Below are 19,326 nucleotides of genomic sequence, written 5' to 3' on the forward strand. Positions count from 1 at the left end.
TTAATGAAAAATATTATTACCAAATAATACACAATATTTACACATTGTACATACTCATTCAATGAATAATGAGTTGCATATTAGGATTCACTATATTTTGGATCGTCGGTATGACATGGGTGAGTGAAATAATTAAACGAAATTGTACCTTTTATGTGTATAAAACTTTGAAAAAACTTTTTATTACAATTTCTGATACCAATGTGAGAAATCATCGGATCTAATCTTGTTAATCAACAGATAATATATCATTGGCTGAATGGAACTGTTCCAAAATCTAGTTGTGAAAATTCTAAAAGAGTGGCATTCAAAATCACAGCAAATAATCATAAAAAACGAAGTACTACTTCTGTAGAATCATGGGACATTTCTGATAATGAGGACAACGGAAATGCAATCACCAGTCACAATGAGCTAACGACGTATCGGGCTAATTTTATTTAGCAAGTAATCTACAGTTTTTGTAGTGTAGCTGAAAAATGACTAAATCTCAATGGTACTGTTTGTATAGTATCTGAAATGAATTCTGGTATGGTTGAATTGAATATCAGAGTGCTATTTCAAACTTTTCGACGCAATTCGTCTGCAAACGAGTACAAATAAATTTATCAACTACTTTTACAAATTGATAATACTAAAACGGTTAATTATTTTTTTCCCTTTATTATTTGAAACTTGTGTAGATTACAAGATATGATTATTACATTGAATAAACTGTTGCATAGAGAGCTTGATAATATTTAGTTCAAACTTTCATATTTAATTATTTAATCTATTTACTGATAAGGTTTTCTTGATAGTAATAGGTTTTGAGCTCAAACTGCATTCCACTTTGAAAAGGCATAATTATTCTTATCCTCGGAAGATACCTATTGTTTGTTCCCATGCGGAGTGAATAATGTTTATGTAAAATAGTGAGTGAATTGTAGAAGAAATCTTGTCAATTCTTTTTGAATGACGTTAATCAAAATAAATATAAATACGTAATATATCTTATTACGAGCAACTTGCTTTTTCAATTTGGAATGACAATCGTAATAAGTTATATTCCGCTCTCAATGTGTTAGAATTTAAATAAGTTCGACATTCTAATAGCAATATCAGCTCTCTGACAAGAGGTTTTCATTAAGATACATTAATTCATGATAATTATCACTAAAACGTATCATTTATAGGCAACAATTATGTGACGACACTGAATGTAAAGCGAAGTGAGCGAATGAAATATAGCTGTGTACACGTGTTGTTCATGTTCCTCAAATCACAGGAATTCAGATCGTCATATCGACTGGAAATTACCTAAACAAAAGGATCGGTAATAACAAGAAAAACTCGAAATATCGAATTATTTATCAGGTAATATCAAAGAAATAGTCGAACACATATTCTAAAATGAAAACTAAATTTTCTTACTAGATACGATAGTATAATACTTAACTAACAAAATCAATAATACCTGGTTACGAAATAAGTTTATATATTTTACATAATGTGACTTACAGACCTGACTAATTTATAACCTGAATAATTTATAATATATACATGTCTTACTAAACGATAATCAATTATTTCAACCAACATATAGTAATTTTACAAATTCTAACTAGATGTGAATGTCTCAAATCTTTTTTATTCCAGTGCCATACGCTTCCAATTTTCACATCAAATTCTTTTTACAAATAAATACAGAGACAAAAATAAAATTAAGAAATTATCGAAGGGTTTTATAAATATAAAAGTATGATTATCTATGTATAATATAAGTGGAAAATGATCTTTGGTAAAGTAATTACGCATTGCATTGTCAATCAGCGTTGTGTAATTACTTGATGACAAAAATAATACGGAGAGTAATACACACAACAATAAGAAAATATTAAAGATTGAGTTATTTTAATCAATGTCAACTATTATCATACTTTATCACATGAAAAATAAAATGTCACCTCTTCAATTTTTCTCTTAATTTTCTCACCTTTTCAAAACTAACAGTACAACATGTAAATTTATAAAGAATTTACCCTGAAATCTTAAGAAGTAATTCATAATATATCAAATAAATTAAACAATAAATCTACAAAAGTAATTTAGATCCGTTTCACTTCGTGCAACAATTTGAGCAGATACTAAATTTAGTTAAATATAACTTTATCTATCCCCTTGCTCGTAATATCACAATCCAAAAGTCAGTCCTTTTATGTTCCAACTCACCATGATCAATTTGTAACACCAACTGAATAGAAATCTCATTTAAAGAAAATAAATAATAATTGTCTGAGTAACATGGACAAGACAAGAGGTAAATGTTATACACCTGAATTATTGGTTTACAATCAAAACACTTTCAGTGAAAAGCTGGCAGTATGTCGTAAGCAACAGATACTAATCTTTTACAGATTCAATTTCTCATCTTTCTTAAAGCAAAAGCAAAACACGTTGACGACGTTTAACCGACTCTCAGATTTCAAGTAGTATTGATTTTATTCAAGTAACTGCCGGCTGTTCCTGCTACTTAAGCTGCTAGGTGCAGTATGAAACCGGCGTGACGTATGCGATGCAAGGAACTAGTACCGAGATTGACAAATAAATAAACAACTGAAGTCCACAAGTTACGTGTTTCACTATGTATCACCTATATTGGAATGTTTTTGGAATAAACAACGTAGACTATGTGTTTTCATAGCGTAAAGTAAAGTAAAAGTGGTCGTTCATTTGCTAGTCATTTAAAAAGAAAAAAGAACCGAAATAAATATTAGAAAGCTATGAAAAATACGGGGAGTCAATTCTTTCATTGCAACAAAATGTTTCTTCTTCTTATAGTCAATGACAATTTTGAATGAATAATAAGACAAAATATTTCGTAGCAACACGTCAGCCGGATCATCAGCTGCATCAATACACAGAGTATAAAACTTAGCTAGACAGAACAACTGTTTTAATAAATAATGAGCGATTTATTATTGCTCAGGTGTCGAGTGAAGACGTTTATTGCGTGGTTTGTGTCTCAGTGCTTAGTACTTCTAGATCCGGCAACTCAGGAATTGGCTCTCGCCAGTAAGCAAAATTGCTAAATTCGTCAGTTGCATCTTCAGGCAGGGGGGGAAATAGATGATCTACAATATAGCTCATGTTCGAGTATCTGAAATATAAAACAGAGATAGTAAATTTTTACAAGTTTGGCTTACCACGTGAACATTTAATTAACACATGTAATGTATGCAAGCAGTAATGATTTAGCAGCAGATAAATTATGTGTAACACACAGCACTTCCTTCCAGGCTCAATGGCATTTAATTTATAATGCCAGTATTTTCCACCGGTTCAGTAATGTTCGTCTGAACTGTGTTAAGAACGACTGTTGTTTTACTGCTTAAGCAACAATGACCGTAGTGAATTTGTGAAAATGAAGGTTCAATGGTAAGTATGTAGACTGTCTCGTTCCTAAATTTGAGCAGATTACCAAGTTGTAATAGAGGTATGAAAAGAATGCGAATAGACGTGGCTTGTGAGAATGTACATGAGAGAATATCAGCAACGATCGTTTGTGATATCAATTGGTAAGTTTTCAATTCTATTATGGTATTAGAAAGTCAATGAAAATATTTTGAACTCATAAAAACATTTTTCAATTAAAATAATTGTAAGAATTAGACGAGTAGCCGAGTTACAAATTATCTAGTGTATACTGAGTGCACAATAGTAGAAAACTCAATAAAATATGACAAATTTCATCAATTGCATGCCATCGATAAAAGGTTGGATTAGAAATTGTTTGTATGAGATACGTGAATAAAAATTATCATTAAGGTATTAGATGGATTTGGACACCGTACCCTGTGAAACTAAGCTGATGCACGAATGCGTATAAACAGCAATAACTACAGTTTTGTGATTTGTGTAAACTAACGTACTGGAAGTTCACTGGAAGTACTTAATTGCATATGGTAATGAAATCGGAAGATTTAAGCAATACGAGAAAAACATTGGCAAACCAAACTCTAAAAACGTAAACCTTGTATTAAGAGTTATGGTGTTGAAGGAAATAAGCGTGACATCAAAATTAATTAAATTGTCGAACTCTGAGCATGAAGAAAGCCGAATGAATCATCAGTCAAGTATATTTAAAATAATCAAGCCGAGAACAAAAAACAAGTGTGTAGTGTCGAGTGCTTACCCTATACATCATAAGTAGAGAAGTAGCAAGCAGATGTACAACCAAATACGTCATCGGTTTTCGACAATAAATAAAAAATATTATAAAAAATATATGGTCAACAGTCCAGCTGTCACGATATAAAAATACATCTTTTCTTTAAAAAATTGAGGGATCGAAAAGATCATATTTTAGAAGTTGCCTTGCGGTAAACAGCTACCAAAACTTGTATGATGAAATATACATATAATGTAATTACTAAATGTAACTAAGAAAATGATAATGAAACTGGCATGATAATACTACTAAAACCAAAATTTGATTAACTTCTCTTTGTACATTCTCAAGCATTTGTAAACCTCTATGTATGTATGTACATCTATACTGTGCATATACTTTTGATCTGATTCAATATCAGTACCAGGCTGAAGTCTACTCCAGCATAGGCATGTAATATCATTTTGTACGAAAGACTAGCTGAGCTGGATTTTAGTATATACTGGGAAAATTCGTAAAACGACCACTATTGATTACATTATTTTGACAAATAATAAGGCAAGTTGATAAAGTCGTCGCAAAATTTGACTAGGATTCATTGACTTGTGAAGGACTTTTCTATTGATTAACTATCTATCGTAGCGTTGTCATCTGTAGAAGTGCAGTGGTATTGCAATGGCGGGAACAAGTCATTGACCACTCCGCTCTGACACGTGTAACTGCAACCACACAAAACAGCCCCATGTCAAAACGACTAAAGTGCTATTAGAATTTTGTTTAAATCGGCTATCCATATACATTGGTTAATCTGCTACACATCCGCAGTGTGCCTATGCCAGCTTATCTTTGCCCAGATGAATCTAGTAGTTCCACATGTTAGGCATCAAGCCGTGAGAGGGAAAAGTATTCACTGTAATACGACAAAACGAAAAATTGCGAAAAAAAATTTTACCATTTTTCCGATTGATACACATTTGGGAGCACCATAAAAAAACCTGTCTTATGATTTTCCAACAAGACAGATAACTCTAGTAGAAATGTCGTGTGAAAAATTAATATTTGTGAAACGACAGTTGTACAAATTCAAATGTGTAAGGCAAAAATAATCTTTAACAGTAGAGGCAGTTGTACAAAACCTAAACGTGCAATATTAAAGAAATAATTAAAATCCTAATTATAAACGTGCAGCCTTCAAAATTGTATAATATTGTACAAATGAAACCAAGCTATAAACAATGTCATATTTTGACTAATTTACTTCTTTTTCACTAAAATTTTAAATTACTTCTCTGAGGCCAGTCCGAGTACAATTTGGCTGTATGATAAAATCAGATGTATCCTAAGGCCAGGAGTCTTTTTTTGTTTGAAAATACCAAGTGAAACATTTGTTAACAGACTTTTGTAACAAGATGATAAGTTTCCTGTCTTTACACAATTGCGAAATTGCAAGAAACCCTAGGTTGCTAGGACTGGTAGCAGAACAAGTGAAATCGACCAGAAATAGCGAAATAATTGACAATATTAAACAAGTATATAAATACTAAGGATTAAATATAGATTAAACTATGATTATTACATTCACATACCACCGAGCACTACGAATAATCGCAGCAACCAATATCCAGTGGCACAATCAAATACCGATCACAAACAAATGTGAAAAAAATTAATTACTCACGAGGATTGGAATGTCTGCGTCAGCTCGTGCTTCAATTCTCCGCGATGATTGATCGTGAATATTCTTACTATGGGAATGCCCACTGCTCTGTATGCCCAAACATCCTAGTTCATGAAAAAAAAAGTGTAAGAGATTTAGTACAAGAAATTTCCAGCAATTGACAGATCGCTTGATTCATAAACACTTCGTTTCAGGACAATACTCTACGCATTTTAGCGTAACAACAGAAAGCGCAAATTAAACTCACGTTTATACGATTTCCATATCCAGCATAGAAAGGCTTGGTGTCTTCTGGAAACAAGGCTTGAATATCGCTGAGGCAAGATATTTTAAACTGTTCTGGTTTTTTCTCGATAACTTCTCGATGAAATGCTGATAGCAAGCTCGTAGGATTAAGTAGCAAAGGTCCTTCAGGCAGAGACAAATCTCCCTGTTTTATACTCTTCAAATATTCCCTGGTGAGCCTAGCCTGGCCAATAGCTCTAGCAGAGAGATACAATAGCTTGTATCCATTATTTTTAATCTTGGTGAATAGCTGAGCAACACCTGATTGTGCCCAGTCTTTACCAACAATCGGTAGAATGTGTCCTAGCACGTCAGATTTCGTTATTGTACCATCTATGTCAGATATAACGATTTTGTCATCCCAACGCCATTTGTAAATGTGACATCTACATCGGGTTGTACCCTGATAAGCGGTTGTCACGCTGAACACTACCTCGTTTGCACCATCCTTCAAACCCAAACTGGCCTACAAAACGTGAAAGAGGATTTTTTAATATAAATTTTGTGTATTGGTTTTGAATTACACTACAGATTACGAGTATTTGACTGCGAGAAAGTCTGAAAAAATTTACAATATGAGTAATATACGGCTTACAATTTGTTCTGAGGAAAGCCGCAGAGTCTTTCTGTATTTTTCGGTGGATTCATAGTAAGGTCTTCTTTCTATTGGTATTTTGACTCCTTGAGGTTCGTTGCGATTGCTGTCAGAGTCCTCACTGCCACTGTAACCTTCTCCCTCTTGCTCACCATGTGTCTTTTCTCCTTTGTCAAGCAGTGATTCTTCCGGCGTATTTGGGAAACTAGTCTGAGCTACGGCCTCAGTTCCCAAGTGCATATCGATTATTTCTTCCTCTTTTTGGTCTCTGAAAAATAAATACCATTTATATAATCGTATTGATTTTATCATACGAAACACACAGAATAGAAGACTTACATTCTGATGCTAACTGATGGCACACTCTCCGACAGGGAAGCTTCTTTAACTCCAATAAGCTGTTGTTGAGTTTGGCCGATTATTGGGCCATCAACTAGTGAAGAACAGAAAATTTTCGTTTGACTTATTTGTACAACATATTGCAACTGATGATGGAAAGTGACAAATTAATTACCTTCTGATAAATCCTTTTGTTTTTTAGATGGCTGACTGGAGCGACTCCATGAAAACCAAGAGCTGTAACCAGTACGACCCTCAGTTTTGCGTCCACTTTGCTGTTTCGCGTCCTCGTGAACTGGAGTCAGCATGTAACGAGCGCATAAATTCTCTACGGCACTCTGGGGCAAGTGCCTTTGAAAAGCAGCCAAGGTCATGAGGATGGGACAGGCCATAGCCCAGTTATAAAACTTTCCGTTAATTTTTATGACCAAACTTGGATTTTCGAATAGTTTTGGATCACTACAGACATCTTCAAAGTGAAGCAAGTTTTGATGGAATGTTTCCTCAGATGGTCCATCCTTGGAATCTAAACCACCACAAAGAGACAACGTGACGTCAGCATTGCTATCGAATAGGGAATGTTTTGGCTCTTCAAAATCACTGTCCAGCGATTTAGGGCCGCCGATGGCTCCTTCAACGCTGTTTGGACTCTGAGGTAGACTTGGACCATTTCCAGATTCTGCGTCTTCTTCATCCAGACTTTTTCCACCTAAAAAATTAAGAAAGAAATTCAGAAATTTGAAAGTTTCTTTACACTAAGTAATTTTTATTTCGTAATACAAAATTTGTTCATGTACAAATAATTTATACACAGTTAGCATGATTAGTTACAAGAAGCAGAACAAAAGCTCAGTATTCTTTATGCATAAGTATGGGTTTACGTATTTCGAGAGAAGAAAAACAATTGTAAGCATAGGCCAATGAGTAGCAATACCTTTAGCAATAGTTGCCCTGTGATGAGACGTTGGCAAATAAAGAGCAGCAACTTCGGGGTCAAGTTCGTCTGCATTCAGATCGCTCAAATATATTCCATCTGATTCTGGATTACGTACAAAGCGAGAATTGGTCCGCTTCATGTAGGCCAATGTACGACTCAAAATCGATTGATGGGCGTCGACTGCCATAAAAATTAAATTTAGCATATGTTTTCGAAATGGCTAGCAATAGAAGAAGAATGAATGATAAAGGCCAAAAAAGGTAAGCTTAAAATTGTTATAGTTTATAAGAAACGAAGTCTGTGTTGAATACAATTTGCTTAGGAATTGATGCTTGTAAGATCTTGCAACTGGGTACTTGCAGGGATTCAAAGCTTGTTACGTTTTTTAGTGAAGTACTAAAAATTTTCATACTTACAGTCAGTAGGCTGATTGGCTACTGTCGAAGTATTCAATGAGGTCCTATGCGATGGTAGAGAAGAGTCGGGAGGAGGGCTTGGCAATTCTCCCCATCTCCAGCTCTGCTGATGCGTCTTCTCATCCTCAATTTCAGCTCTATCTTCAGTGAGCTTACGCATTTCAAATTCTGTATCAGACTGAACTGGAGAACGAGGCCGAGACTCCCGATTTCTAATTGAATGAGATCAGATGCTTTCATATTGAGAAATATAATATTCAATAACAAAATATCTGAACTAACTTGATCTTGGTTTCTTATTATCTGAATTTTTTCTATGTTGAATTGATGAAAGGTAGACTTACTTTGTGATTTCTGTGTCACTGAAGAAATGAAAATCTGATTCTTGACGCGGGACTGTAATTTCTTGCGACAAGGATGACAAGTGTGTTTCCGTAGGTTCAGCTGAAGCGTTATTGGTTTCGACTTCGACAACCGGACTCGGGCCCTTTAATATCTTTAATCAATATATTCGTAATTATCTAATAAGATTAAGTCAATCTAAAGAATATTGTATGCAAGTCTCTTCGAGAATACTAAAAGAGCATCTGCAATGTTAAAAAAACAAATAAAAAGGAATAAACAGCTAAAAACGTAAATTGCTTTCAACGGTACTTTTTCTAGACTGCATTCAAATAAAATGAAGCGATCATTCAATTGAATACTTTTTCAACTTTCAGCATTGTAATCGAAATTCACTTACAGGTTCACTCTGAGATTCGTCGGCAGCTACGACGTCATTTTCGCTCATTTCAGTCTGACTACTGCTTCCATTACTAGTTTTTCTTTGCACTCCTTTCTTCTTCATAATGCTTCTCCTCTTGCGTTTTCTCTTGGACCCATTGCTACCTTTGGTTTCCTCAATAGTTTCATCCTTGGAATTTTTCTTGGATAAAGAAACGTTTGATTCATCACTAGACTTTTCCTTGGAACTGCTTTGAGGATCATCCGTTATTGGCCGGAATTCATTATGCACAATGCTTATTTTACGAATTCTTGTATTAGAAGCAACAGCGTTGAAGGTTTTCACAGGTGCTACAGCCGAGGCAGGGTTTGGTTCCTCTCCATTGATATTATCCATATTGAATATCTCCTCGTCATCGTGCTTAGAGTCAATCTGATTATCATCCCACTTTTCTTCCTCTTTGCCTTTCCAATCACTGAGCAAAGCAAATTCGAACTTCTGTCTTTGCTCTACCGGCAGTTCTGGAAAATTTTCTTTAAACAGTCTTTCTCTGTCCTCAGTCTTAAGTGCAGAGTATTGCTCGCGTATCATTTTCTGCTTCTGTTCGGTAGATATAACACCGAAATTTTCGCGAAATATTTTGTCACGTTCCTCTGTAGTCATTGACGCTATTTGAAGCCATTTTTCACGGTGCTCTATTGGGAGATCCGAAAACTGTTCTACAAGAAATTTCTCACGCTCGTCTGACGGCAGCGCTGACATTTCCTCCCATTTCTCACGCTCTATTGACAGCACCGAATCTCTAAGTAGCTTCTCACGTTGTTCTTGCGGAAGTTCCGAGAGCAGGTTGAACCTGAGAAACAAAGTTCCACTCTCCCTAAGAATAGCGTGAACAGCGAAATGAGTTATGAAAATTATAATGTTGAGAGCTAGATACTGGCTGTTTTTTGTTAAATGAAGTAAAGAACGAAAATGGTGCAATCCTAACTTTAAAGGAATGAGTGTTGACAAATGATTCAGTGGTATAAACCATGCTGTTAGTGGCTTTGCTTACCTTTGCTGTGGAAAACAACTGTCGTGTGGAATTGGAGAGCATGCAAGATGCGGTGGAATTTCTGTGTCAGTTGGTGAACCTCCGCAGCCAACTTCTTCAACGAAAAAAGCTTCCCCAGAATCACCCAACTTCATGTGAATTTGACGTGGTTCTCCATTTATTTCGATATCAACCTGTGCCAAATAAATGACAAGAATCATTTAATTGTTTCAGAGATGACGTGTCCAATCTGAAGTATTAAGAATGGGAAAATAAAATGTTTTTTTTTTGTCATTTGTAAGGAGGATACCGTTTTTTGAATATCAAAGATGCCCGCTGGTCATGAAGAAAAAGAAAAAAATCAACTACGTAAAGTACATGCATAAACTAGATGTTGAATGCATTTATCCAATCAGGTTTTTTACGATATGTAATCCACTTTATTACGCTATAGATATACATCCATATATTTTCCTCTGTGTTTATCACTCATGTGCAAAATACAAAGAAGTCTAAATAGGGAATGTATTGGAACAGAGCTAAATGGTTAAACAAACAAGTTATTGTTGGCATCATAATCTTGAATTATGTTAGCAAGCATGTAACGACGATAATTGTAGCAACTATAGATTTATGTGATTGACGATGATTAGCTGGTATTACCAGTGCCGTATTCATGATATCTACAACACGAATCATGGAGATGAAAATTACGCAGTAACAGAGTGTGTCAAACTAGGTTTAAAAATTATAAGGAACAAAAGAACTCACCACTTTCTCCCTCGATCGAAGGACACATAGTTTTCCAAATCTGACGTGAAAAGGTGAACAGGCAAAAGATCCATCAGGCTGTTCGACAACGACCACGTCAATGGCACCAGTTAGAGTAGCAGCGTTTATTTCATTGTAAAAGTCCCTAAAGTTGCTGATGAACTTTCCAATGTAGTTCATGCTGTACATATTGGGTTGTTTTTGCGACCTTTAAAAAGGTCTTTTTGATGCTGTGTGGGTGTTCGCCTAATAAGAGGGTGCGATTTATTGTCAGACATTGACTATAAAGTGTAGAGTGATTTAAACATAAAGCTTCTACAGATTAAAATATAAATCGTTGATAGAATTTTCACCAATTTTCCGAAGCCGTACCGTGACTTTCAATAATTTACCTAACCATATTGACAGCGAGCTGTCATCGAGCCGAAAAGCAAGATAATTGTCAAAGTAATCCTTTGACAATACTACAGCTCTCTCTCTCTCTCAACGTATTCACAAACCCTTATTACGGATAATTTGGCACTATGCTCAATCGCGCAGTACTTCACTCACTCGCGAGTCACAAAAGCCGTGTCGGTGAAAAGATTATAAACTCAACTAGTTCATAAAACGATATTATCTATACGTATGAATGAAATGGCAGAACAATTATACGCACTCGATGCCTGTGTGTGTCGATTAAAAAACTCGTCCAGAATCCGACGTCGTGTATCGCCGTATGAAGCAACGGCGATCCTCCTTTGTTCCCTCGACGGCCAGCGATGGCTCGTTCTCTGTGACAACTTGATATAACAGGCAGACGCTCGCTCCGACGGCTGAGCAGACGGCAGGTTCCTTACGTCAAGTGTCACGTGACTTAAGCTGAGCCAATCATCGCGGCCAAAACCAACGGTCGATAAGACGGGGCTTCCACGTGACCGTAGCGTTCGAACCGCGGGCTTCTGTAAACCTGCGATCAAAGTACAGACATTGCATGATGTAGGTGTTACTACACGTAACCACGAGCGTGTAGAGCTCGGATGTGAGTCATATATTTACTCGTAAATTATTCGAAAATGATTTTAAGCGACGCTACTAAACTCACTGGAGGAATTCCGAATCGTCGTTAAGTATGATAGTAGGGTTTTAAAAATAAAATAAAAATAGTAATTATACACGGATAAATATAGCTGTGTTTTTATACTGGCTGATCAATGCGATTTATCACAATGAAATAACGTCAAGTGCCTATATTTAAAAGATATTTTTTAGAATCATTACAGAAGGTACTTTTGCCCGGTAAATGTACTGCGAGTAATAATAATTTCTTCGAGTTAGGCTGTAATTGAATGGAAAAAGAATTTACATAAGCAATACTTTTATGAAAGTAAAATTTTGGTCGTATTACTATACAGATTTCAATATTCCCCTGTTCTGCTATATCCGTAAACGACCAACGTTAGATGGTAGTCCGATCCGCAGCCTTTCTTCGTACATAAGGATATTTGGAAAACCGTAATGGTTATTTTACATAGAAATTACATAGAAACCCGAGCTGTAATTATGTAGAAAGTACTTATAGGTATGCGTGTGCATCGTTAGAAAATGACTTTACTTAAGAAACCCAACAAACACTTCTTGGAGCAACAAGAAGCCATTAATTGTAAGTATGGAACTAATCACACCGCAATTAAACAAGTCACACCTCACGCTCCAAATGATACGGTCCTGGTTGTAAACAACTGCTTTGTCTCCTCCGCGCTTTTTTTACACTGTGGACTTTATTTGTCCCAGTATACGAATTACACTTACTGAGGTCGCAGGTGCAGTGGAATATTACGAAACGACCAACATACCTGCAGTGATTTACTATTTCACGCTCGACGGGTGTACCACTACATTTATAGACGGGTGCATGTATGCGTGCCCAACTCTTGTAATATTGCGTCTTGCATAAGACAGTGAAAGTAATATAACCGTTGCTTGTATTGATCAATCCAAATACGTAGGTACATACCTACACAATATCTTCTTGGACTCCCTTTCCACGGGCCCTTTGTACACACAGGGTGTATATCGATTCACCGCAAGTAAGGGTGATAAGTGGTATAAGATAGCACGAAGCAGTCTATATCTATAGTATAGTTCTCGGAAGCTGTAACTAATTTTCCTTATACCTTCTTTATAATTTGAAATATTTTCAACAGTATCAACTAGAAATTTCATGAGAGTTGCATAAGTATAAAAGCTGTTTGTTCATGCCTGTTTTCCATTTTCGGCGGGGTCAAACCTGAAATGCGATGCATACAATAGAGTCGAGACCGAAAGTAATCACCTATTCTACATAAACTGTACACCTGTGTCGACCAATTATCTTTATTTAACGATTAGAAATCACACCATAATGAAAGAAATCTGGAGGAAAACGACGGCACTTCAAATTTCACCCAAGGTTACAATAGCATGGTAAATTAATTCTTTGGACCGTACGAACGAATGCTGGTAATCGTTTTAACCCGAAGCTAACAAAGGCTAACAAAACAAATCAACATGCAGCCTAATACTGCAGTGTAATCTAATCGAATTAAACTTTGCACTTTGTAATTCCGCCGAACAAAAAATAAAATAAAATAAAAAAATAAATGTCAAAAATGATTTCATAAGACAAACAGCTCGGTACTGACTAACGGTCAATCGATTAACACGATTACAAGGTATCCGATTGACGGCCAAGGATGATACGTCTGGGTATCGAACAGCACTTTGTCATAATCGCTCGTCAGTAATGTTGGAAATTTCTGACGTCGTAAATGACGAATGTTTTGGGAAACCTTAAAGGTGCAATTAAAAGCCGATTAAGACCCCGTCACAACAATGGTAAAGTTTCAACATGTTTTACCGACGTTATGGGGAAAACGGAAGACGCGTGTTAGTCCCATGTTTGGAACGAAATTTTTCTTATCAACCAGAACGCGGTAAAGACTCGATAACTTCGAGCATGAGTGTTCTGTTTTCTTTAAATCATAGGCGTGCAGATTGACAATAGATTCATTGCCGAAAATTTTTTTCCAAAAATATCATGCGTCACGACCGTAGGACAATGCTCTTTTTTGCAAACTCGGTCACTTCACGAGAATTTCTGACTCACTTTAGTCGTGAAAATGAAAAATATGATCCACCTGACTTTGGAGACAAGTTTCGGGTTGTTTCTCGAAGACTTTGGCATGATTTCAAAATACATTCTCTTGGGTAGGAGAAAAATTCCACTCAAAACGAAAATTGGCTTTACCTAAAAAAGATACCAGGTTGCGTAACGTTAGTCTGCCTCCTGTAGCAGATGAAGATACGATGCTGGCTCTGATTCAAGTAACTTGTTGTTCATCTCAAGACGGGGAATATTGATGCAGAGCCAAAAGAGAAGTAGACAACGAAAGAGAAATAGGAAAAGTGAAAAAATTTTCCTACCTCCGTATCTACAATTACGACATAACAAAACTCCTCTGCAACTCCTTCTATTTCCAACATTCAGTTTATGTAAAAAGTGTAAAAAACCATTTTCAAATTGCAATAAACCATGTACTTGCATGAATTTGATACGGTCAGCTATGAGGAATTTATTAATAATTTATCCGTAGTTGTATAATAAGAAATTTCCAGTCTCTTCATAATTATAATTTACAACTGTAAACGTATAACTGACGAATGCTTGGAGGCATGCCAAAATTATTCTCACTGATATTAACGACCCGCCAATTATACCTGACCGTAATGAATCTCGAATGGCAAATAACAATGACAAGCACTTTAAGAGAAAAATTTCTAGCTTTTGATGAGAGAACTGAAGAATACAAAATAGGCAAACCCATTCTCTCGCCTTGTTGTACCCTTTAATGCGTTATCCTCTAATGATCATTCTAACTGTATAGGGGTTTAAACAAATTACGTTAAATACACGATTTGCGTCCCGAGTTCGCGGAATGAAGCGTTATTGGTAAATAACAGTATGGTTAATGCAAAAGCATATTGATGATTCTTTCAGACACAGTACTAAGCGTAAGAAGAAAAAAAAAAGAAATTCAGCAGAGATATGATGTATTCGCAGTGTAAGTATAGAAGCCATTTCTTACGGCGAGGATCGAAATTGGTTTAAAAAAAGTATTCATTGTCTGCAAACAAAGAAAGAAACAGTGGGAGATATACATAGATGTGAAAAAGTACATCTATATTAAATGCACTTCATATAATCAACGTGGGTCATTCACCGCAATGCATATTATCGAACGGAAGCGAAACAAGCTGCTGTACGTAGGATGATGTGCTTGTACAAGGAAGAAAAGGAGAACAAATGCTACGCACACACGATATAGTACTTGAATAAATATTTTTTTCAAAAATCATGGCCTGCAACCCTTCTTAGTTATACATACACATTCGGATCGTCAAACAATTAACCGATCAGCTTACAATCTGCGGTCAAATACGTTTTTCACGATAAGCAGTGAACGATAACATTGAGTCGGAAATATGTTGTTTTGTTCAGAAGACAGTGAGCAAAATTTGTTTGTACAATCGACAGTTTAGGAACCGCATAGACGCTTAGTGATCACTGACTAACTGACTGACGTATTTCCGTTGTTATTGTCAGTTATAGTAGGCCTGTGAGCATATATTGCGCAAGCTTCATAACTCATAATACTTTCTATCTACGATTACCGCTGGAATTTGGCAACGTTTATTAACGGAAAGCGATAGAGAGGGACAGAGAAGGCGAGGAACGTCGGTTACACAAACCACTGGTCCCGGCTTAATCTACACAAATACATGCAAAATCATTGATGAACGAACTTAGTCCGCACAATAAGATACGTATAGTAATACTGATAAGCCGATCAAGTGCTGGGAATCTACCTGTTTGAAAACTTTTACCAAGAGTATCTTATTTACACTAGTGACGCGATTAGGTTGATTAACATCCCTCATAATCAGCATTACACAAATGACGTACGCATATTGTATAATACGAGTGTAGACGTATCGGCTCGAGGTTATAAACTTTATCATGCGAAAGCGATACAACCCGTTAACTTGTGCAAGGGTCGATGCAAAACACGACAATTGCGTGACATCCACGATAACTTGTTGGGCCGGATTTACGTAGCGCTGGTAAACGATAATGAGATTTATGTATGTACCATGCATTCGAAATAATTCTCCGTCAGCTATATTCGTTATTATTATGTTCGCCTCCCGTTCTTTCCTGTTCTATTTGTTATACGAGCATTGATTGTTAAGAAATTTTATCTGCTCCATCGCTCATTGTTGCGGTATACTGTTTATGTATTTCTCAAGATTACGGCCACATGGTGAGTCGACTATTTCCCAGTCATGTGCTGCGATCTACGCTGTCCAAGGCTTGTTTCAAACAAAAATTATAGCCTCGACCAACACGAGGGAAAAGCTTCTAGCGTGAAAGATTTAAATTCGTGTAAAATTCGTGTTACAGTTGAGTATTTAACAGGCATAGTATATGTTAAACCCGCGTATTTCGTTATGTAATATTACACCGGTATAAAAAGTTAAATTAGGAGAAATAATCCGCTGTATACGTAACACGCGTATTTATGTACATACACACATGTGTTAGTTGCATAGACATATTTGCGTAAACAAGCCTTACGCATATGTAATGGATCCGGAATTCCCGATGCGCTTGTTGTAAGAAACGATGACCGAAAGCAAATAGGTTCAAGACTTTGGATCGATAAGGGTTTAGGTATTAATAGAATAAAACTATTCGGAATACCGATTTGGTGAATTCGTTTCGGTTTAGCGAGGTGCCAAATCGGATGTACCGACTCCTCGCAATATTCAAAAGTTATAAATAGTTTTTATGTACAGTTCGGCCATTATTCCGTTTGGTGTTAACCGTAGCTAAGAGGAACTGCTTGAAGCTGCTGAAGAATTGGAACAGCTGTAACTTGGATTCAAATTTTACTCATATACGCATTGGAACACCGTGAATGACATCTGCCGGCGAGACGGATGCTTGATAATTACGCATTCCACGAAATAACGTTAATTTGACAATTATAGAGTAAAAAATAAGGAAAATTACGCGCGAAAGGTTCAAACCGTACAACGGTTACAATAGCTTACACGCGCTCATCAAGAGACGATCAGTGGAAAGTTCTTGATTGTCTTGCCCTCTGGCTACTGCCCAGGATGACGAGTTTGGCCGTGGACCTGGCACTGAATTGACGAAGAAGAGCCTGGCTGCCACGGTCTTGGGTTATTTTTAATACAGTCGTCCTGTATTAGGCGCGTTCGTTGAATGCAACAATTCTGCAATTCTTTCACCAGATGCAGCTGTGTACGAAGATAATTGTGCTTTGTATGTTCCCTGGGTAGAACGGGCATGACTGATCGGTGGATATAGTTCACCACCGATTTCTATAATCGGAATGTATTCGAGGATTATAAGTATTAATTCTCATTATAAAATAAACGACTTCTTTTGTAATACGTGTATCTTCGTTTCCCCTTACTTTCGTGCCTGGAGATATTTAAATCCAAGAGTTCGAGTTTCAGACGTTTTAATCGCGTAAAAAAAATTTATACGTCGATAAATAATAGAAAAAAGACGATTAGAAAAATAATGGGTGGTTATAATAATGATAATAATATCTATCTGATATTTGGCATATATGAATAGCCGAGGCACGTGCTCTGATGTAATTTTGTTTTTTCACTCCTGCTTCCTTTTTTCTTCAACTCACGATGATTTAGAAGCGACGAGTGTTGGGTAACGATGATGACGAATTATTACCACTTGGGTATCGTGACGACGTTTTCTATGTAAAAATTGAGGTCGACAAACAAATTCCATCTAATTACAAGCAACTTATCGGATTTGATAATTACTACCGTATTAATCAGACCAACTTGACTCGTGGCTCATTGTCAGAAACGTTCGGCTGCTAACGTTGGCGATGCGGTATAGCAATTAGTAAAACCATTCCGTATTCAATTAGCCGGCGAATCGCGCGTACTTCAAAAAAAGCGCGCGGAAGAGCAAAGCGTTGATTGGCTAAATTATTTGAATTACGCTCTCGGTTGAGCGGACGATACGCAAAGATCAACCGCGATGAGGGAAAGCCGCACAGAGTGGCGACGGATCGACACTTTCGTATTTAGGCCAGCCGGAGTAACAATTTTCTTTGTACGGGGTTAAACGGAGGATAATTTATCATCCGCAAATTGTACGACCGACGATGAGCGAAGATCCGCACAATTGCGAAACGGCGGGAATGAACTTTGCTGTAAACGCCGGTTGATGATAATTGGCACAATTGTCCATTTGCTTTCAACAGGATACATAAACCTACGCCTAATGATTTATAATTTAAATATAATACATACACCAGCAGTATATTCACCTGGTATAACTGATACCGCAACTCGTCGGATGAGTAATCGTTGAATCCTCAGATTGACTTGATCAAAAGACGTTGCGGTTGTGCGGTTTAAATTTCAGACTAATCGACGTATCCGCGTTCAATTACTTTACTATTCTATACTCAATATTTACATGATTGTTGAATGCGCAGTTTAAATACTGCCGCACTCGATATCATATATAGTAATTTCCTGTATCCCGTATGCAAGCTATGTTTTACAAAATCGTCACAAACTTTATGAAACACAAAAAAACTAAGCGACAGGAATATCTGGATGTATAGTTGAAGCAGTAATTAGTTAAAGGCAAGATCAACGTCCTCACTACTCGAACACTTGACACGTATTGAAGCGGGAAGTTCTCTCTGGTGTATCGTTCCTTTTACCTTCGTCGCGCTGCTTGGCTGGCGAGTAAACACGCGATTTGTTTTCGCACATGGTGCTTCGTTCTGATTGGCTGATAAGTGAGAAGAACTATCGCCTCGTGCGAAAGAGAAGGTATTCTTTTCTCACTTCAAAACAAACGTAACCGACACGAAATCAACGCTCTTTCCTCACGCACACACAGATATACGCAATACGCATACATCGAGCTTGCTACGACCTTTTTTTTACTATTGAACAAATGCTTCAACAGTAATAACAATGATAATGGTGTAATGGAGAATCAGGTATTCAATATATGCATGCAAACCAGCTTTGACAATTTTGTAACAATTGACCATGATGCAATAATCCAAACGGTCAATGCCTTCTTAATCCTCCGGCCTCGTTCATCTTGACCTATATTAATCGAGGATGAGCTGGTTGTTTTCACCGCAATTTTATCGGAGGACATTTTCGACGAGTGAAATGGAAAGAAACGATATAATCGAAACCGATATAAAAATTTGATCAACGAAAGTAGAATGACTCAAATTTATTATACACGGTTATTATCGACCAACGTGTTACTGCATGTTAA

The 19,326-nt window shown here is 36.5% G+C and overlaps 1 protein-coding gene across 5 annotated transcripts; it reads right to left on the minus strand.

Annotated features, from left to right (window-relative positions):
• Positions 1–643: 643 nt before the first annotated feature.
• LOC107219024 (phosphatidate phosphatase LPIN2) lies at positions 644–18,715 on the minus strand. 5 transcript variants are annotated; one of them, XR_006902551.1, is made up of 15 exons: positions 18,344–18,715; positions 11,587–11,877; positions 10,929–11,174; positions 10,179–10,351; positions 9,143–10,001; positions 8,745–8,896; positions 8,401–8,612; positions 7,982–8,164; positions 7,223–7,756; positions 7,048–7,141; positions 6,709–6,976; positions 6,076–6,579; positions 5,829–5,932; positions 4,175–4,869; positions 3,002–3,139 (listed from the first exon to the last, which is right to left on the minus strand). XR_006902551.1 is itself a non-coding variant. In XM_046730114.1 (14 exons), the coding sequence occupies exons 3-14, from the start codon at positions 11,115–11,117 to the stop codon at positions 2,986–2,988; spliced, it is 3,417 nt and encodes a 1,138-aa protein (XP_046586070.1). In that variant the 5' UTR covers positions 11,118–11,174; positions 11,587–11,877; positions 18,344–18,715; the 3' UTR covers positions 644–2,985. The 5 variants fall into 5 exon arrangements, 4 of the variants coding, with proteins under 4 accessions (XP_046586070.1, XP_015512566.1, XP_046586069.1 ...); XM_046730114.1 differs by lacking the exon at positions 4,175–4,869 and having other exon boundaries at positions 644–3,139; positions 8,745–8,887; XM_015657080.2 differs by lacking the exon at positions 4,175–4,869 and having other exon boundaries at positions 644–3,139; positions 9,143–9,977; positions 18,344–18,714.
• Positions 18,716–19,326: the final 611 nt, after the last annotated feature.

Source organism: Neodiprion lecontei, chromosome 2, assembly GCF_021901455.1.
Source record: "Neodiprion lecontei isolate iyNeoLeco1 chromosome 2, iyNeoLeco1.1, whole genome shotgun sequence".
NCBI classification, from domain to species: domain Eukaryota; kingdom Metazoa; phylum Arthropoda; class Insecta; order Hymenoptera; family Diprionidae; genus Neodiprion; species Neodiprion lecontei.

What these genes read in the sequence shown, in the direction of transcription:
- LOC107219024 (XM_046730113.1), bottom strand. Translation starts at nt 11,117, where the DNA reads ATGTACAGCATGAACTACATTGGAAAGTTCATCAGCAACTTTAGGGAC. An exon ending in CAGGGCAACTATTGCTAAAG is followed by an intron (nt 7,757 to 7,981) that starts GTATTGCTACTC and finishes TTAATTTTTTAG; the next exon opens with GTGGAAAAAGTCTGGATGAA. An exon ending in CCATCAGTTAGCATCAGAAT is followed by an intron (nt 6,977 to 7,047) that starts GTAAGTCTTCTA and finishes TTTATTTTTCAG; the next exon opens with AGACCAAAAAGAGGAAGAAA.